This window comes from Bombus bifarius, unplaced genomic scaffold (genome assembly GCF_011952205.1).
Source record: "Bombus bifarius isolate JDL3187 unplaced genomic scaffold, Bbif_JDL3187 scf7180000007991, whole genome shotgun sequence".
Taxonomy (NCBI): Eukaryota; Metazoa; Arthropoda; class Insecta; order Hymenoptera; family Apidae; genus Bombus; species Bombus bifarius.
This window is the reverse complement of record NW_022884372.1, coordinates 525,459-547,457: the sequence shown is the minus strand read 5'-3', so window position 1 is coordinate 547,457 and position 21,999 is coordinate 525,459. Positions and strand designations below refer to the sequence as shown.

General features: G+C 33.2%; 3 protein-coding genes across 4 annotated transcripts; all 3 read left to right on the top strand.

Moving 5' to 3' along the window:
• The first annotated feature begins 2,649 nt into the window (after positions 1-2,649).
• Positions 2,650-6,783, top strand: LOC117205509 (farnesol dehydrogenase-like). The gene is made up of 5 exons (XM_033443971.1): positions 2,650-2,986; positions 4,092-4,218; positions 5,266-5,398; positions 5,681-5,815; positions 6,356-6,783. Exons 1-5 carry the CDS (start codon positions 2,689-2,691, stop codon positions 6,413-6,415), a joined length of 753 nt encoding a protein of 250 aa, XP_033299862.1. The 5' UTR covers positions 2,650-2,688; the 3' UTR covers positions 6,416-6,783.
• A 3,065-nt stretch (positions 6,784-9,848) lies between these two features.
• LOC117205511 (farnesol dehydrogenase-like) lies at positions 9,849-21,454 on the top strand. 2 transcript variants are annotated; one of them, XM_033443974.1, is made up of 6 exons: positions 9,849-10,245; positions 11,438-11,564; positions 12,452-12,584; positions 13,093-13,233; positions 13,619-13,704; positions 21,164-21,454. In XM_033443974.1, the coding sequence occupies exons 1-5, from the start codon at positions 9,954-9,956 to the stop codon at positions 13,691-13,693; spliced, it is 768 nt and encodes a 255-aa protein (XP_033299865.1). In that variant the 5' UTR covers positions 9,849-9,953; the 3' UTR covers positions 13,694-13,704; positions 21,164-21,454. The 2 variants fall into 2 exon arrangements, with proteins under 2 accessions (XP_033299865.1, XP_033299864.1); XM_033443973.1 differs by lacking the exon at positions 21,164-21,454 and having other exon boundaries at positions 13,619-13,988.
• On the top strand, positions 17,167-21,176 carry LOC117205512 (farnesol dehydrogenase-like). The gene is made up of 5 exons (XM_033443976.1): positions 17,167-17,566; positions 18,759-18,885; positions 19,780-19,912; positions 20,421-20,561; positions 21,091-21,176. The coding sequence occupies exons 1-5, from the start codon at positions 17,272-17,274 to the stop codon at positions 21,145-21,147; spliced, it is 753 nt and encodes a 250-aa protein (XP_033299867.1). The 5' UTR covers positions 17,167-17,271; the 3' UTR covers positions 21,148-21,176.
• Positions 21,455-21,999: the final 545 nt, after the last annotated feature.

The window sequence follows — 21,999 nt, the reverse complement described above, 5'->3', positions numbered from 1 at the left end:
AGGGATCAAGGAGAAAGATGAAGACATTGTAATTATCTTCAAGGGTCTTGACATATTTTTGTATAAATCACCATTGGTGATATTTTTTTAAGAGTATTGCTTTAGGAGGACTGTCATTGTTATCAGATTAGGTATATATATATTATACAGGCTGAAAATACATAATATATATAGATAAAAATCATCATCAGAATAGAGCACCACAAGTACATATTGATCGTATATGTATCACATTTTATATAATGTCCAAAACGAATAGTATCTAACAGCTTACATAGGCATAATTATTATCAACGTCAAGCTAAATGTGGCTATAGAAGTTAATGTGAGAAATATATAAAATATAATTTTCAATCGTAACGCATGCAGTGACATGCGTTGCAACGCGTTTAATATATGTATATTTTTTATATTGATAATTATACTCTGTTTCTTGCTATGTATTCTATTTATACTAAGTGCATAGATCAATGAAATAAATTAACGAAGAGTAGCCATTCAGCATGACTTGCAGTTTCATGAAATTTCAGATCAATCCAACTATGCAGTGTAATTCTCGTAACTAGTTGAGATGTAACTCTGTTCCAAATGAAACTGGGATAAATCGTAGACGAAAAATAAGATTTAATTAATCATTCTTGTCGGGAGTGATGTACCATCTACAATATATGTAGATATCTTCGTTCCAAGGCAATAACGATCTAACTGCAAATTTGCCAATTCTGAGATAAACAAGTTCTCTGTCTCAGACATACCTAATATTTTCAGTATAACAGTTTCATAATTTCAATTGTGCTTTTATGGAAATATTCGTTGTTGGGGACTTAAAACTGAATAGCGTTTTGTGGTCGTGATGAGTAAAAAACGACAAGCAGCAAAAGATGTTTGGGCGTCATAAAATAAATTAAAGTTATAGATCGTGGCATCGCTAAGAGAATAGACACTCGTCGCTTAACTGCCATTTGACTTATTCCTTACATACAATAAATCCGCAGACGTTACTTAGTCAATGATATAGGTTTGAATTATTTTCTGCTGCTCAGCCGTGCTCGATTTGCCGCTTTACCGCTTATTGCCTATCGAACGACTTATCTCTTACGGTTCTTTTGTATACTCACGACCTTAAGCTAGAATTATAAGACCGAATTATGTATGAAACATACAGTATGGCTATTGTAGTAAAGTACAAAATATAAAGTAATGTAAAATAACACTAGTGCAAGGTAAAACGATTATAACATAAACTTAAAAAAAATGTGTGACAAGCGACACGATCACATGTTTAAAATAATGCCCAGTGAGTTCTGTGTACCTTTCGTATCGCAGCTTATGGATCAATCTCGTTCAGTTTTTAAACAAAAAATAAAAATTTCGTTGTTGGCTATCGTACTTCGTAAGAGTAACGATAAGAATGTTAATTACACAGACATACTGAAGAGTAACTAGAGAAGGCAAAAAATATTGTTTATCTTAATATCATATAACATATACATTGTTACCTAATTACAAGCTGTACTAAATGAAATTTTCTTTCGGATCCTGAAATAGCGTTTCGTATTTGCGTCATTGTGGCGCTGCAACGGTGATATGTCTATCAGCAAAATTGATAAAGCTAATCAAGTAGTATTGCTAAAATTGCGTGTATCTAAGTAATCGGCAGAATTTGTATGTAACAAGATAAGCGGTTTGTAATATTAGATAAAGTGTGTTTTTAAATCTAAAAATTTTTCATAAATACATACAAATCTGCGGTCTATTCATCATTAACAAAGTAACAAAGTGGTAATTCTACAATATTTAATCTCCTTACCTTACCCTTCGCTGGTAGTTCCGCTTGAATGTTATGTCATTAATTGAAGAATTGCCACATTGGAAAATATTGCGATCTTAATTGAATACTATGATGGGATCCACTATCCAAGATTTCAAGTAAATGTTTTATTATAAAGTAACAACAACATGTACCCGTCATTGTTCTCAGTTAAAACATATAAGAAACGCGCTCGGAGCAGAAAAATTTTTGAAAGAAATCGTAATTGCCAACTCATCATGAGTAGGTCATCACTATTTTATGGGTGTAGTACATGTAATAGTTACGTTAAACATGAGTCAGCTATTTAAAGCAAATACATGTAACGATCACTTGGCTAGAATAGCTTTTCGAGATGGTATAAAATAGAGAGCTATTTTTGATATTGTTACATTTTTGCGACAATGTTTGTTCCTAAACATTAGTAACTAACTAGGAATTACACTCATTAATTCTAATCGCTATAGATATTTATTATTGCGTATCTTTACGCAATGTAATTCGAATGTTTGCACTGACTAATGCAACTATGGAGGAGGGGTGAGGGGAGCGGACGTATAGCTATAGTTATAGTTATAATTCCTGTATCGAATATACTTCATAAAGAAAATATAATCGCGATCATTACCAGAATCGCAACATCAGCTTCTCTATAACTTTCTGTATTTTTCGTATTACACCTTTATGTATTTTTTACTTTGTGTTTTGAGATATTTAGCTCGTTGCATTGAAACTGAGCACTCCGTAGATTGCATTCTAGGTAATTGCTATGAGACGTCTCAAGTGGTTGCGACTGGTAGGGGCAAGAGTCTGAAATCTCTTTTTAAACTACAACGGAATACTTCCACGCGTAGTGACTTTGTAGCACGGCAATACGAATGATGAATCGCTGGATTGGAAAAGTAGCACTTGTGAGCGGTTCGAGCGGAGGAATCGGTCTCGCGATATCGAAAGCTCTGGCTACCCATGGCATTAAAATAGTTGGTTTGGGAAGAAGAATAGACAAACTTCAGGATGCTACAGCAGAAATTGGAAAGGATAAATTTTTTCCGATCGAGTGCGATGCAACGAACGAACAAGATATTCTTAAGGTGTTCAAATGGATCGACGAAAAGTTTGGTCGCCTTGATATTTTAGTGAATAATGCTGGAGTTCTTAGTCCCACACCTATCATCGGTAAAAATATTTATTCACATCGATATATGGTATTTTACGAATATGCTTCGATTTTAATTTTCCTTATTTCTCTATTCTTCTTTCTTTTTAAGTATTGCCAGTAATCATAGGTTATATTATTATGCTACAGGTGTAAAATGGTTACACTAATATAGATTCGTTTATCTACTATCTATAGTAGGAAAGCTTTCGCTGGACAAATAGTGTTGATGTGGAGTTAGTGTCCCAGATTTCTTCAGTATTAGCGGAGAAGTCACTTGTGTAGAAAATTTCAAGAAAATTACAATTTCGTTATCAGTACAACCGCTCGAGTGAATACAATAATTCCTTTGAATTATCGTGCTTGATTAGATTAATCTTCATGTCATCGGTTTACTGTTGAAGGCGTATCATAGTACGCGGAAGGAGTATTTATATACATTTGCATTAAAACATAAGCATTACAACTTTTGTTGTGTTAGACCAGAAATTCAACCATACGAACAAAATAAATAGGATCCTTTTATTTTGCAAGCTATGTGATTTTCATTTGTTGCAATCTCTGCGTGATATTTATTCTGAAAAATCGCTATCTATTAATTACCACTGATATATTGCTGACGATTAGCACTTATGCTGTGTTAAAAATGCTTTGCAATATCAAAACTTCGCTGTGCATTAGTTATGTTCTGATCGAGATTTTCTTGCTCCAAATTTTCTAAATTCATCAGATAAAAAAGTTGTTACACGTGTTTAAGGAATATTCGAAAATTTTTTAGAAAAATCAAATCTGATACAAAAAGGTTGTGTTCGCTATATTCGATTGATCTTTTCAAGTAAAATTCAAATTTTGTTTCCAGATGTTTGCTTTCCTACAATATCTACTATTTCAAAAGAATAATGCTTTCCTAGTCATTATTTTTAAATGTAAATGTTACAAATGTCAAATATTACATAAATAATACAGTTTTACTCGCGAAATTGAAGTTTTTTTTATCTAAACGTTGATTCTTACATGTCCCAACTGTTATATTTAATTACTCTTACTAACAATAGCTTGGATATATAATAATATTCATAGATACATTTCTGTTTGTAATAATTAATCGTAAATATTCCGTTACAGACTCAAAAACCGAAGAATACCGTAGAGTCATTGATACCAACTTGATAGCACCAGCAATTTTTGCACGAGAAGCAGTAAAAGCTATGAAAAAATGCAACGCTTGCGGCCATATAATTAATATCTCCAGGTAACTGCATGTATTACATAAGAATATATTTCCTCCGTAATTTACTGATGGCAGCGTCGAATAAATATATCTGTGGAAAATGCCAAAGAATCTATCGTTCCGTTTGTCCTCTCAAATCTTAATTGTTTTTTGTTAATCTAAGCAAGTAGTTTTCATCTTTTATTTACAAACGGAGAAAACAGAAATGAAACATATAACTTTTATATTGAACACTACCAAATAAACTCGATTCGTTTGAATTTAATTTTTTGCCCAATATATTTTTATATGCACATTTTACGTATTTATTGAATTACATGTTATTTCTGAAATAATTAAATAATATAAAGACTATCGTTTTTCAAATGATATTTATTTCATTCTAGAGCAAACTTGAGTTGAATTCATGAAACACTTCCCCTAGCATATTATTTGAATTATTAAAAAAGTTATAATAGACATATCAGGCACGAAGTAAACGGAAACAAGTGTGTCTTCAATACAATATAAGGCCGGGAAAAATAAAGAATATTTGCATTTCTTCCAGATATATTAGGTTGTACCAAAAGTTTCTTTCGTTTTATAAAGAATTAATATTATTTTCATGTGTTGTTCATATGTTCCAATGGAACAGAATGCATGATACATAATTCGATAAAATAATATAAAACAAGAAATGTTGTACATTTATTACTTCTTTATAAAACGAAACAAACTTTTGGGACAGCCTAATAGATTGATTTACCAAACTAAGATTTTATATATAGAATAAATTCAGCAATACGTCAATGTCACTGTGTATCTCTAGATTTTTATATTCCACAATCTCTCCAATCGATCGAATTTCTATCGATATATGCAAGACATCCGAAATAGATAAAAAATATGAAAACAAGCAAAATGTCTGTGCTTATTTTTTCGTAGTTTGTTTATTACGAAGAACTTCAAAAAGATTCATTAAATTCCGTGATTTCGTAGAAATTAAACTATACTGTCTTCCATTATACTAATTTTTCACAGACAGTTTGATTAAATTATTACATTTTTTAATATGAAGCATATTTATAGCATTGCCGGATTACATCTTGAAGCTATAGCCGTACCGATCGGCATGTACGGTCCTAGTAAATACGGTCTAAGAGCTCTAGGGATAGAACTCCGTCACGAAATAATCGCAGCCAAGCTGAACGTCAAAATCACGGTAACAGCTCGTTATTTACATATGTATAGTATATTATTTAATGTCATCGTTAGTCCATACGTACAGACAAGAAAATGAAAATTTTCGAAGGTGTGGGAACATTTAAAACCTAAATCTAACAGATGGCGTTGATAGATATCGTTGCTATTTGTATAATTAAAATTGGCTCAACAAAATTGTCTATGATTTTTTATTAACGTAATTCTGAACAATCAGATATAAGCATGCACATACTATAAGAATAAATAATACTCACATGGTTGTATCTGTATATTTTAATAGAACATCAGCCCCGGAGCTGTAATGACGGATATGATAAAAAGTGTCCAAGATGTCGTGAGCAATAATTTTATATTAAAAGCTGAAGACATTGCCGAAGCAGTGATCTATGCGTTAGGAACACCGGAAACGGTCGAGGTATGTATACATAAAATATCTGTTCACAAGAACATACACACTGTAACGTCTCTTAGTAAGATTATCGACACACATTTTAACCCACATCTTTAATTTCCTTTATGCCAATTTCGTTCTGACGTTCCCGCATTTGTACTCATTTTATTTCGTTCCTAATATAAGATCTGTATAAAAAAATATTATTTACGCCGTCGTTATATTAATTCATATAATTCGTATAACAACTATAGAGATAGATAACCCTTTTTATACAGTTGATTATTGAATTATGTTCTTTCCTATTTTATTGTTTTTCTATTTACTTATGTTCCTTTATTTTACCTATTTGATATTTTCTTTTATTTCTTTCTATGCATACAATTTTTATATTTTTTTCTATAATATGTGGAAGTAACCATTTTGTTATTATAGAATGATAGATGATTATAGAATGATAGAATTTCTCCTTTCTCAATTAAGATCATATGTCAATATTATGTGAACGTTATTATTTTTACTGGTAATGATTAACTTCAATATTCATAGAAATACTGTTTGCAGATTCCGGAAATCACGGTAATAGCACACGGCACGGGATTTATTTTCACACAGCGGGATTGACTCACAGTTAGTCATTACTTAGATGCTGTAACATGCCGATTTTGATGAACTTCACGCCTGATCACATCATTATATCAATGTACAATGGCGAAAAAATCAGTGTGTTACTCCTACCTTGCAAGTATCAGAGTAGTTGAAGACATATGTTGTTAGATATGCGATTAACGTTTTGTATCTACATTATTATTACTATTAGCTTATTACCATTTATACAAAGGAATGTAAGAACCGATGTCCTCATTAGAACGATTGTGAATCTTAATGCAATATGGTAAAATCAAGATGTATGTAGGAATGTTTTATGGAATAGAACTTTGGACACTCTATTAAATGGATCATACTATTTAATAAAGAAATGGATTAGAAAACGGAGTTTTATATTTTTCCCTTTAAATATAAAAAAGGACGTCTTTGTGCATAAAGTGCGTACAATAGACTTAGCGTAGATATGTTTATTACTTAATTAAAACTGGTACGTATACATTTTACGACGTCTTACGCTGTTTTTAGCTTGGCATCGTCTTCTACAGATTAATTTCTGAAAACAAATATCAGCTGGCAGTTTTTACCGCGTGAAGTGGCTACATACGAGACCTTGCCAGAGCCCTAATCCAATCCACTTCCACTATATTTTTTATTTGTCATTTGAATTGTACATAAATGCTGTTACTGTTGACAATGTGCGTCTGATGAACGTTTTGTTCTCCTTCCCTTTTTTACATGTATCTGTTGGGTGTTAGCTGTACCCAGTAATCTTAGGTACTTATATCTTATAGTCCGTCATGAAGTAATGAAATAACTAATGGCTATTTATGAAATTCGCGACATTCTTATATAGAAGTTATCAAAGTCTTCTTTGGCGATGGCGTGTCTGGGAGGGCGGTATACTGCTGAAGTGGTGATTGTACCATGACAGTCTTCTATTGCGACGTTTGTTGCTTGGAGGTAGTCTTTTTGGAATGATGGAAGTTCGTAGTGCTTAATGCTTGATTTGATTATGATTCCGGTGTAGCCGTGGGCCTTTCCGCTGGGATGTTAGGTATGGTAGAATTTATAACCATTTATTTTCAGATAGTTCTTGTTGGTGAAGTGGATTTCCGATACGAGCATTACGTCGATTTGCTGGTGTTTTAGGAAGAGTTCTAGTTGAAGTTTGTGTTGAGCTAGACCGTTGGCATTCCAAAGAGCTATGCGTCTTGGTTTTATTTTGCGTCGGGGCGTATTAATTTATCCATGTTGAGTGTTAGTAAAGATAGCAAATTATTTATTTGCTCTGATTGTTTTTCTATTAGCTTTTCAAGTCTAGAGACGTTGTCTGTGTTTGGTGAATTGGGGACACTATTTTGAGTATGGTCCCTGTATCTATTCAGATTATTTTGGATTCCTTGTACTGCTTGGGCATAATAGGTTGAAGTAGTAGTGAATTTAGGAGGACTGGGTATTTGATTGGTTATCTCTTTTGCTCTGAGTTTAGGGTACTTATTTGTGTACAGGGTTTTGTAAGCTGAGCAGCCTTTGTAGTTAGCAGGATGGTCACCTTGACAGTGGATGCACTTCGCTGAGGTTTCCGGTGATTTAGTGCACTGGTCAGTGGGGTGTGTACCTGCACATTTAACGTAGCGGAAGGTATGGTTGCAGTATTTCTGCGTGTGATCATACCTTTGACACCTTTTACACTGCACTATCTCTTTTTTAACAAGCGGTGGTTCGAATTTTACTATTGAGTTCATTAGACGACTGATGTTGTAAATTTCCTTATTGTTAGGCTTTTGTTTTATGTCGATAAAAAATAAGGATAACGGGTCTTTCGAGACTCTATGCCTTATGTTACTAACGTTGATAACTTCGTGGCCGAGTTTTAAGAGTTCGAATTTGAGTTCATTTATGTCTGCTGAGTGGTGGATGTTGCGTAGAACCACTCGAAAAGGTCTTTCGTGTTTGAACTGGTATGTATGAAAGTTGGCGTTCAAGGTCCTAAGTAGTTTGGTGAGTCTTCTGTATCCATCAGGGTTTGTCGGCAGGATTTTTACTTTGTTATTGTTGGTTTTTAGGTTGTAGTCCTCTTTGGAGATATCACTCTCTATGGACTTGATCATCGTTTGTATGTCAATGACATCATCAACAAATATTGGTGGGGGAGGGGAATTTCTTTAGGTGTATTGGTTTGATGGTGGGTCTGCGATTTCCATGGAGTCGTTTGTGGATTCCAATACGGCGAATCTGTTGTAAGTGTTTACTTTGATTGTTGACTGTTCGTTCTAGGTGGCGTTTGTGTTTGTTTTGGTGCTTCTATTCTTCGCTTCCTAGAATTTTTGGCGTCATTGGTACGGGGGGATCTGTTGCACTTTTGCCACGGAAGAGGTAGCGCGGAGCAATTATGAATTTGCTCAGGAGAGGCTGGTCGTAATTCCTGGGCCATCATCGAGCTAGTTAATTCAAATTGAATAACTAGTCGTGAGGCTATGACGCTAGTATTCGGGTAGAGGTTAGGAGCGTAGGATTTTTTTCTCTAAAGGATAGGAAACACTTGGCTATGTTCATTTTCGACGGATGGGCGACACGTGTTGTTTTACGAACTTCACAGAGCACTAGACAGACGTCTCCATGCTTCGGCACTCAAAAGCGAAGTGGCTTCGGCACTCAACAGCGAACTGGCTTCGGCACTTAACAGCGAACTGTCACCGGACGTGACACCATATTTAAACGTTATAATATCCCTTCATAATTTCTGACTTCTCCTAAAACATGAATAGGATATATTTTTTGATAGTTACTTTTAGTTTCCTTTTTTCTTTTCTAAGAAAAAATTGTATTCTGCCTTGCCTACCGCGAGCGGTCAATTTGACCGGCCGACAAAATATTTTAGTTACTCTTAATTAAATATTATGATGGAATTACATGTACGATCCATTATCCAAGATTTCAAATAAAGCTTTCGTTACAAAGTAACAATATGTACCGTCCTTCTCTTCGGTTAAAATAAATAAGGAACGCGTTTGTAACACAAAAACTACCAAAGTGATCATAATAACCACTTCGTAATGAGTCGTCATTATCTCGTAGGTTTTGAACTCGGTAAACGGAAGTTAGCTGGTATCAACAAACACATATAACGACCACTTGTGTAGAATAGGTTTTCGAGATCATATGGAATAGACAGCCACTTTTTACATTGTTCTTTATTTTGCATTGGCTGTAATTATAAATACAAATCACGCAATAATGAATATATGAAAGAAATATAATCGCGATTTTTCTCAGAATTTTCATGATTACATCATCAGCTTTTTTATAACTTTCATCCGAAACATCCTTCCGTATTTTTCATTTTGTGTTTTGAGATATTTAACTCGTTGCATCTGGGCACTCTGTAAATAGCAAGTTATTACATATTCGTTTCCACGCGTATGTAAATACGCGTTACTTGCCACGGGACGTCTCAAGTGGCCGCTGATTGGTAGGGGCAAGAGTCTGAAATCCTTCTTATAACGGAAAAGTATTCCGCGCGCAGTTACTTTGCACCACGGTAATAGGAGTGATGAATTATTGGTCAGGAAAAGTCGCAATTGTGACCGGCGCGAGCGCAGGGATTGGTCTCGCGATATCGAAAGAATTGGCTAAATATGGCATTAACGTGATTGGTTTAGCAAGAAGTATGGATGAGCTCGTGGAAGCTTCCATAATGATTGGAGAGTATTTTTTTCCGTTCCAGTGCGATGTAACGGACGAAGATGAAATACTTGTTGCGTTCACAGTTATCGAAGAAAAGTTTGGAGGCGTTGACATTCTAGTGAATAATACTGGCATCATCAATTACATACATGTCATGGGTAAAATATTTATTAATATCAATCTATGATGCTTTACGAACATGCTTGCAATTGCATTTTCTTTTTCTGTAATCCATTTTCTTCTCAAGTATTGCCAGTAATCATTGGTTATACACCTATTGTGCTGAAAGTGTAAAATGATTACAATATTCTGGATTCGTTTAATGCCAGTCATTTGTGGCCAGGTGGCTGAATAATATTTGTATCCAGGATTTTTCTGTAGCAACCCACTATCCGTAATAGGAAAGCTTTCATTGGATAAATAGCGTTTATGTGCAATTAATGTCTCAGAATTCGTTAGAATTATCTGAGAAGTCAGATGTGTGAGTAATTTCTAAAAAATCAATTTAGCTTTGCCATTAACATAACAGCTCGAGTGAATACAAACATTTTTCTGAATGATCTTGACTTATTAAGTTAACGACATTAAGTTAGAGTCACCGGTTTACTGTTGAAAGCGTACCACGGTACGAGGAAGAGGCATATTTGTTTTGTTGGATCGGAAGCTCAAACGTACAAACAAAACAAATAAGAATTTTTGATTTTACACGATACGTTAATCTCAGTCGTTACAATTTCTAAGTGATAAATTTGAATAAATTCTTACCTATAAATTGGCATTGATATTTTACTGACTGCGACTTATGCTATGTTAAAGATGCATTATAATTTTATACTCAGCTTTATCTTTGTTAAGTGTTGAGGTTTCTTATCTCAGGTTTTCGTCTTATGAGTTCGGGAGAAACGTGAAGTATTAATTAAACAGAAATAACATCATAAATACAATGATAATAGTAGCGTCTCGCGGGATTGATAAATCAATAATTTGTGACATTAAAGGACGAAAGTGCGATATTTTGAAGAAGACGATATCTCCACAAATGACATTTTCACGCATTTTAAAGTATTCACAGCATTAGAGATAGTCATCAGATGGTATAAATTATAATTCACATCATATCAAGGAAGAACTCCCGAGAAACTACTACCTCCAAAAAGGGTATGAAATTTAACAGCTCAGAGAGCCTGGGAAAATAAAAGTGATTAAGATACACGTATATAATACGCGTAATATATAAAAAATCCTACCACTCTACACACAAGTAGTTCCAATAAGTTTTACTGCAATTTGGATATATAATGATATGTATATTTGTATTTGTAAGATCTAATTATAAACGTTCTGTTACAGACTCAGACACCGACGAAATTCATAACGCCATTAATACCAACTTGTTAGCTCCAACAATTCTGGCACGAGAAGCAATGAATTCTATAAGAAAACGCGACGCTAGGGGTCATATAATTAATATCTCAGGGTAATTATTACATCTTATATTTATTCCGTTAGTAATTTACAAAATCATTGTGTCGCTTGAAAATATTTATTATCCTGTCTTCCTCTTCATTCTTTGCAATTTTTTTTTTTAATCTAAATATATAGTTTCAGTTTTCATAATAAAATGATTCATTGCAAGACACATAACTCTTATATCGAACACTACAAAAGAAACTCTATTCGTGGCAATAACGTTTTTGTTTAATATACTTTTATATTTATATTGTATATATTTGCTTAATTACAACTACTTAAATCATTAAATAATGTCAAGTGTGGTTGTCAGAAAATATTTGTTTTATCTTAGAATGAACTTTAATTAAATTCGAGAAATACTTTGCCCATATAATTCTTAGAATTTTAAAAAGCTATAATAGACCTATCAGACACAAAGAAAACGAGGAGAAGTTTATTTTTAATACTATGTAAAGCCGGAATAATTAAATAATGTTTGCATTTCATACAGATATAGACCGATTTACTAAACTAAGATCTCATTTATCGAATAAATTCGACAATATGCAAGTGTTGCACATCTTTATATTGTTATATTCCATAAATCACTCAACCGATATAATTTCCGTCGATGTAAGCTCAACAACAAAAACTATAAAAATAAACGATATGTTTGCTCCTTTAACGCGATGTAACTTTAAGCAAACATCTTTCTTTTAATAATTATGGTTATTTTATTCTTCTGCGAAGTCATTGGAATTCTACTGCTCATTTGTTATTACTTTTCCGTTGTTTGCCTGATAGAAGGAAGAACGTAAGAAAGTGTTACTAAAATCCAGGATGAAGATATTATGCTAATTTTGCACACTCAACTGAATTTTGACATTTTTAATTATGACGCTATATTTGTAGCACACCCGGATTATATCTTGAAGCTGAGAGCGTACCGATGGGCATGTATGGTCCTAGTAAATGTGGTTTAAGAGCTCTAGGGGTAGAACTACGTCGCGAGATAGCGCAGTCCAAACTGAATATCAAAGTAACGGTAAGAGGCCATTATTTACATATGTATACAATATTATATAGTGCTATCTTCGTTCGGTTCGTAAAGACTGGGATTTAAGTCCTGTAAAGATGTAAAACCATTTAAAGTGAACTAATATTTCATGATTACGCATCGTTCCATTTAAAATTATTGCAATCAATGAAAGTGAAAGTTCATTCATTAATAGTGCAACTTATTACATTTTTCTAATAACGTTAATTTGATTGCTCGAAACAATTACCTTTTCAATAGTTAGGAAAATTGTTCAAAATGAAATCAAATGGGTTGTCAATGATATTCCTTTTTTAAATTATCCTCTTTACAACGAATTTGGAATGCGATCAAGCTGCTTGATATATAACGTTCCTACTTTTATAATTAAAATTGGCTCAATGGAATTGTTTATGATTTTTCTTTTATTAATATAATTCTCAATAATAAAATGTAGTCATGCATGTATTATAAGGACATAATATTCTGACATTGTTTTATTTGTATATTTAAATAGACCATTATCCCTGGATTTGTTCAGTTGGATATGTTAACAGAGTCTTATAATTTCGTGGGAATCCCCCTGGATGATTTATTAACATGTACAGACATCGCCGAAACAGTGATTTGCGTGCTAGGAACATCGAACACGGTAGAGGTATGTACAGATAAAATACCTGTCCATAAAACCATACACACTGTATCTCAAATTTTAATCCTTGAGAGAATAGTATAGAGAGAGAGAGAATAGTATAGTATAGAGAGAGTATAAAAAAATATTATTTATTCTGTCGTTATATAAATTCATATAATTCGTATAACAACTGTAGAGTTACATATCGCTTTTTATACATTCGTTTATTTTAGCTCCTCTCCTATTTTATTGCTTTTTATTTATTTATGTTCCACTATTTTACCTACTTTATATTTTCATTTATTCCGTTCTTCATATTTGGACATTGGACGTATCTGTGTATTGTGTGTACATTATTAATTATGCTGGTAATGTTTAACTTTAGTATTCATGAAAAGAATGTTTGCAGATTTCAGAAATCACGGTGTTATCACAAGGCATGGGATCTAATGCTGTTATACCACCATTCTTGCTCCCTGACTGACTGAATCACAGGTTGTCATTGCTTAGATGTCGCCAGCCGCTAATTTTAACGAATCTTGCAGCTGATCACACCATTAAATCATTGTACGATGGAAATAAAATCCGAGAGTTACTTCTATCTTGCAAGTATCGGGGTAAATCAAGGAATATCTCTTTAGTTTCGATATCGTTTTAATGTTCTGCATATATAATAAATCATAAAGAAACGTAAGAACGTTGTTTGACTTCATCAGGTAGATCCTTTCGATTCAATGCAACATGGAAAATCGGGATGTATCCTTTAAAAAATAAAACTTTGGATGTTTCGTTAAATTAATTATTTTATTTAATAAACGAGAAGTACTAGAGAAAGAGCTTTTTATTTTTTATTAAACGATATATTAAATAATATATATTAATAATATATGGAAGCTAATGTTTAGTCCAATATTTTGTAAGAATTTTTTGGTAAATTTTCTCAACTTAATTGCCAGTGTACACCGTTGTTCAACAGTAACTTCTTAAATATATGTCGGAGTAGCGTCAGGAATAGGGTTGTTGCCGTTTGATAAATCTTCATTGGAATTGGCCATCATTATGGTATAACGAAGGTATGATTTGTTAACACGAGTATGGATACTACAGACTTGACAATCAACCGCGGCGATTGGGCACTCGCGACACTAGTGATGTTGGTCTTAGGTTCGATAGCGAATCCGCGGTCAACGGGATGATAGATGTACTTGCTCACAAAATCTAAGTCGGACTAAAACGCGTAATACTCACTGATCGTAAGGCGTTACTCTTTTCGTCGATGAGATTGCAAGAAAGAATGACTTTCCGTCCCGATGATGCCACAGAGGAAAATTATGATGGGGTGTGTCTAAGGACACGAGATCATCGGATTCGTCAAGGATAGCCCTCGTTCACAAAGTAAGGGAAATTGACGTTGCTGTTAATTGGTCAATTTGGGACAAAGACTGCCTGTCCGTTTGAAGAACCTTAATTAACAAAAACCTAAGTTTTATAGCGGGTCCCCAGGCTAGCTGAACTTGTGCTGTGTAGGTGCATCAACATCGGGTATTCATTTTGTATCATCAATATATAGTTCGCTGATCGCATCAAATGATGTGTCAAACTCTAGTGCCCAGATATCGTGCATGATAATTGTGAAGTCAATGTTGGTTTGCTTGTCATGTCACGTTTTAAATATAGGTCTACATAGGATAGGTGGGTACTCTTACCTATCTCATAGGTAGGCACACGATCCTTTGGATCATCTATAGCAGGATGGTATCCCACTGAGGGTAGCCATCCACATGCTATATTGCTATATCACCAAGGTATAATATTTTATCAAATGTCCTACTGGACAAATTGTAAAATGTAAATAAATAAATAATAATAAAAAAAAAATCTAGAGCATGGGAAGTTACTCTTGTTATATTTTATTTATTTTATTCTGTTATATTTTATTTATATTTTGTTATATTTTGTTATATTTTATTTATTTTATTCGTGGTATTTATTTTATTTGTAATAAGCTTAGTATTTGTTTTTCTTGGCTGATATATATGTCATTCCATCGTGACATTGGGCATTGGACAAATCTTGGATTTCGATTAGTATTTCCAAAAAAAAGTAATAAGTAATTAAGATGATATATATGTGACAAGATAAGTGCTCTATAATGTTTTCCATACTGGAATAAAGATTAATGATTCATCATTAGTTTGCAATATTTACGGACCTCTGTAAAATCTTATATCTTTTTGATTTAATTAGAAAACTAGGACTTGGTTAAAAAATTGTTTTATATATTAAATATTATAAAGAGTACAATTCTTTAGATATTTAATATATTTTTACATACTATGTGCACTTTGTGTGTTTTTGCATCTCTAAACATTCCACAAATGCATACAAATCTGCGGTCCATTTATCACTAATAAAATAATAAAGTGGATGTTCTATTTAATCCCCTCATCTTATTTACCTTTCGCTAATAATTCGGCTTGAATGTTATGTCATTAATTGAAGAACTGTCACGTTGGAAAATATAGCTATTTTAACACTAAGCCTGTCAGCGCTGGTCAAATTGACCGTCTTCGAACTTCTACACAAATGTAATCATATGTTTTTTCGACGAGTCGCGAAGAGACGCGATCGCGAGGAAGCGCGTCAACGGGAGTCGTAAATTCTCGTTACGTTACGAGACAATCGACGCCACGAACAGATCTATTTCCTATTTCGGTTAGGATAATAGAGATGGTTTTATTAATATAACACTTGATTAACAGTTCAAAGATATTACACATTTCCAACAACTTTGTAGAAAAGATAGTTTGTATCCACCAGTACGCTGGTGCGTAGATATAAGTTAAGTAGGTGACTGATTGAAGGGTGAGAATCCGGTAAAGAGATGTTGACTGTTCTAAAGATGATGAACAAGCGAAGTCCGGTGACAATGCTGTTGCAAAGGAAAACTCTTGTTCGGTGGTGATCGCCCTATCACTGGTCGCTTGCGGGTGGAATCCCGGGAAACATGGCAAAACCCACGTTTCCCCTATTTTTACCTGATGGAGCAATAACCATAAGGAATTTTTTGACTCGAAGATGTTTTATGCCACTTGACGGCTTTAACGGTAAATCAAAAAGCCTCGTTTTATGACAGTTCCTTAGGATTATTGCCATCCGCTTAATTCTATGCGCACAGTTAGTAGCCGCCTCGAACGTAAAGAGTCACCGGACGTAACACCATATTTAAACGTTATAATATCCCTTCATAACTTCTGACTTTTCCTAAAACATTAATACGATATATTCTTCGATAGTTACTTTTAGTTTGCTTTTTTTTCTAAGAAAAAATTGTATTCTGCCTTGCCTACCGCGAGCGGTCGATTTGACCGGCCGACAAAATATTTTAGTTACTCTTAATTAAATATTATGATGGAGTTACATATACGATCCATTATCCAAGATTTCAAATAAAGCTTTCGTTACAAAGTAACAATATGTACCCGTCCTCCTCTTCGGTTAAAATAAATAAGGAACGCGTTTGTAACACAAAAACTACCAAAATGATCATAATAACCAATTCGTAATGAGTCGTCATTATCTCGTAGGTTTTGAACTCGGTAAACGGAAGTTAGCTGGTATAAACAAACACATATAACGACCACTTGTGTAGAATAGGTTTTCGAGATCATATGGAATAGACAGCCACTTTTTACATTGTTCTTTATTTTGTATTGGCTGTGATTATAAATACAAATCACGCAATAATGAATATATGAAAGAAATATAATCGCGATTTTTCTCAGAATTTTCATGATTACATCATCAGCTTTTTTATAACTTCCATCCGAAACATCCTTCCGTATTTTTCATTTTGTGTTTTGAGATATTTAACTCGTTGCATCTGGGCACTCTGTAAATAGCAAGTTATTACATATTCGTTTCCACGCGTATGTAAATACGCGTTACTTGCCACGGGACGTCTCAAGTGGCCGCTGATTGGTAGGGGCAAGAGTCTGAAATCCTTCTTATAACGGAAAAGTATTCCGCGCGCAGTTACTTTGCACCACGGTAATAGGAGTGATGAATTATTGGTCAGGAAAAGTCGCAATTGTGACAGGCGCGAGCGCAGGAATTGGTCTCGCGATATCGAAAGAATTGGCTAAATATGGCATTAACGTGATTGGTTTAGCAAGAAGAATGGATAAGCTCCTGGAAGCTGCCGCACTAATTGCAGAGCATAAATTTTTTCCGATCCAGTGCGATATAACGGAAGAAGAACAAATACTTAGTGCGATCAAATGGATCGAGGAAAAGTTTGGTGGCGTTGACATTCTAGTGAATAATGCTGGCCTCTTCAGTTTCTCATATGTCATCGGTAAAATATTTATTGATATCAGCCTATGATGCTTTACGAACATGCTTGTATTTGCATTTTCTTTTTCTGTAATCTTTTTTCTTCTCAAGTATTGCCAGTAATCATTGGTTATACACCTATTGTGCTGAAAGTGTAAAATGATTACAATATTCTGGATTCGTTTAATGCCAGTCATTTGTGGCCAGGTGGCTGAATAATATTTGTATCCAGGATTTTTCTGTAGCAACCCACTATCCGTAATAGGAAAGCTTTCATTGGATAAATAGCGTTTATGTGCAATTAATGTCTCAGAATTCGTTAGAATTATCTGAGAAGTCAGATGTGTGAGTAATTTCTAAAAAATCAATTTAGCTTTGCCATTAACATAACAGCTCGAGTGAATACAAACATTTTTCTGAATGATCTTGACTTATTAAGTTAACGTCATTAAGTTAGAGTCACCGGTTTACTGTTGAAAGCGTACCACGGTACGAGGAAGAGGCATATTTGTTTTGTTGGATCGGAAGCTCAAACGTACAAACAAAACAAATAAGAATTTTTGATTTTACACGATACGTTAATCTCAGTCGTTACAATTTTTAAGTGATAAATTTGAATAAATTCTTACCTATAAATTGGCATTGATATTTTACTGACTGCGACTTATGCTATGTTAAAGATGCATTATAATTTTATACTCAGCTTTATCTTTGTTAAGTGTTGAGGTTTCTTATCTCAGGTTTTCGTCTTATGAGTTCGGGAGAAACGTGAAGTATTAATTAAACAGAAATAACATTATAAATACAATGATAATAGTAGCGTCTCGCGGGATTGATAAATCAATAATTTGTGACATTAAAGGACGAAAGTGCGATATTTTGAAGAAGACGATATCTCCACAAATGACATTTTCACGCATTTTAAAGTATTCACAGTATTAGAGATAGTCATCAGATGGTATAAATTATAATTCAAATCATATCAAGGAAGAACTCCCGAGAAACTACTACCTCTAAAATGGGTATGAAATTTAACAGCTCAGAGTGCCTGGGAAAATAAAGATGATTAAGATACACGTATATAATACGAGTAATATATGAAAAATCCTACCACTCTACACACAAGTAGTTCCAATAAGTTTTACTGCAATTTGGATATATAATGATATGTATATTTGTATTTGTAAGATCTAATTATAAACGTTCTGTTACAGACTCAGACACCGACGAAATTCATAACGTCATTAATACCAACTTGATAGCTCCAGCAATTCTCGCACGAGAAGCAATTCAGTCTATGAGAAGACGCTACGCTGCGGGTCATATAATAAATATCACAGGGTAATTATTACATCTTATATTTATTCCCTTAGTAATTTACAAAATCATTGTTTCGTATGATAATATTTATTACCCTGTCTTCCTCTTCATTCTTTGCAATCTTATTTTTTTTTTTAATCTAAACATATAGTTTCAGTTTTCATAATAAAATGATTCATTACAAGACACATAACTCTTATATCGAACACTACAAAAGAAACTCTATTCGTGGCAATAACGTTTTTGTTTAATATACTTTTATATTTATATTGTATATATTTGCTTAATTACAACTACTTAAATCATTAAATAATGTCAAGTGTGGTTGTCAGAAAATATTTGTTTTATCTTAGAATGAACTTTAATTAAATTCGAGAAATACTTTGCCCATATAATTCTTAGAATTTTAAAAAGCTATAATAGACCTATCAGATACAAAGAAAACGAGGAGAAGTTTATTTTTAATACAATGTAAAGCCGGAATAAATAAATAATGTTTGCATTTCATACAGATATAGACCGATTTACCAAACTAAGATCTCATTTATCGAATAAATTCGACAATATGCAAGTGTTGCACTGCATCTTTATATTTTTATATTCCATAAATCACTCAACCGATATAATTTCCGTCGATGTAAGCTCAACACCAAAAACTATAAAAATAAACGATATGTTTGCTCCTTTAACGCGATGTAACTTTAAGTAAACATCTTTCTTTTAATAATTATGGTTATTTTATTCTTCTGCGAAGTCATTGGAATTCTACTGCGCATTTGTTATTACTTTTTCGTTGTTTGCCTGATAGAAGGAAGAACGTAAGAAAGTGTTACTAAAATCCAGGATGAAGACATTAGCCTAATTTTGCACACTCAGTTGAATTTTGATATTTTTAATTATGACGTATATTTGTAGCATAACCGGATTATATTGTGAAGCTGTGAGCGTACCGATGGGCATATATGGTCCTAGTAAATTCGGTCTAAAAGGTCTAGGGATAGAACTCCGTCACGAAATATCCCAGTATAAACTGAAAATCAAAGTAACGGTAAGAGGTCATTATTTACATATGTATACAATATTATATAGTGCTATCTTTGTTCGGTTCGTAAAGACTGGGATTTAAGTCCTGTAAAGGTGTAAGACCATTTAAAGTGAACTAATTTTCATGATTACGCATCGTTCCATTTAAAATTATTACAATCAATGAAAATGAAAGTTCATTCATTAATAGTGCAACTTATTACATTTTTCTAATAATGTTAATTTGATTACCTCGAAACAATTACCTTTTCAATATTTAGGAAAATTGTTCAAAATGAAATCAAATGGGTTGTCAGTGATATTCCTTTTTTAAATTATCCTCTTTACAACGAATTTGGAATGCGATCAAGCTGCTTGATATATAACGTTCCTACTTTTATAATTAAAATTGGCTCAATGGAATTGTTTATGATTTTTCTTTTATTAATATAATTCTCAATGATAAAATGTAGTCATGCATGTATTATAAGGATATACAATTCTCACATTGTTTTATTTGTATATTTAAATAGACCATTAACCCTGGATTTGTTCGGACGGATATGTCAAAACAGATTAATAGTTTCATGAAGGTCTCCCCAGAAGTTTTATTAAATGATAGAGACATCGCTGATGCAGTGATCTACGCGCTGGGAACACCGAAATCGGTAGAGGTATGTACAGATAAAATGCCGCTATAATATTTTACCAAATGTCCTACTGGACAAATTGTAAAATGTAAATAAATAAATAATAAAAAAAAAAGATAAAATGCCTATCCATAAAACCATACACACTGTAACATCTCTCAGCAACATCATCGTCTCAAATGTTAACCCTTGGTTTTAATATCCTTTATATTATTCTCGTTTCCACGTTTCTGTAGATTTTGTGATCCTTTTGAGTCTCGGTACTCGAACAATACCTGTATAGAGAAATATTATCAATTCTGTCATTATATAAATTCACATCATTCGTATAACAACTGTAGAGTTAGATAACGTCTGTTATACATTTGTTTATTTTGGCTCCTTTCCTATTTTATTGCTTTTTATTTATTTATGTCCCACTATTTTACCTACTTTATATTTCATTTATTCCGTTCTTCATATTTGGACATTGGACGTATCTGTATATTGTGTGCACATTATTAATTATGCTGGTAATGTTTAACTTTAGTATTCATAAAAATAATGTTTGCAGATTTCGGAAATCACAGTGTTGCCACATTGCTTGGGATCTGATGCTATTTTACTATAAAGTGTCTGAATCACAGGATGTCACTGCTTAGATGTCGCCAGCCGCTAATTTTAATGAATCTTGCAGCTGATCACACCATTAAATCATTGTACGATGAAAATAAAATCCGAGAGTTACTTCTATCTTGCAAGTATCGGGGTAAATCAAGGAATATCTCTTTAGTTTCGATATCGTTTTAATGTTCTGCATATATAATAAATCATAAAGAAACGTAAGAACGTTGTTTGACTTCATCAGGTAGATCCTTTCGGTTCAATGCAACATGGAAAATCGGGATGTATCCTTTAAAAAATAAAACTTTGGATGTTTCGTTAAATTAATTATTTTATTTAATAAACGAGAAGTACTAGAGAAAGAGCTTTTTATTTTTTATTAAACGATATATTAAATAATATATATTAAATAATATATGGAAGCTAATGTTTAGTTCAATATTTTGTAAGAATTTTTTGGTAAATTTTCTCAACTTAATTGCCAGTGTACACCGTTGTTCAACAGTTACTTCTTAAATATGTAAATCTTATATCTTCTCGTAGGGCTGCTATAGTTTTTAATATAAGGTTATGCTAAAATATTACTTCAATTCATTTATTATTTCAATATATAGTTCGTTGATCGCAACAAATTGCGTTTGCATTGCAACATAATTGTAATTGCGCAAATATACAACGTTTATCACAATGCGTGTTTTACGCAACGGCTACTGGCTTTGGTCAGTCGGTTTCGCCAAAATGGTACGTATATTAGAGTGTGAAAATGATGCGCCAAACTCTAGCGTCCAGGTGTCGTGTGTGTGAATTATGAAGTCAATGTTGCTGTGCTTGTCATGTCATGTTTTAAATGCGGGGCCAC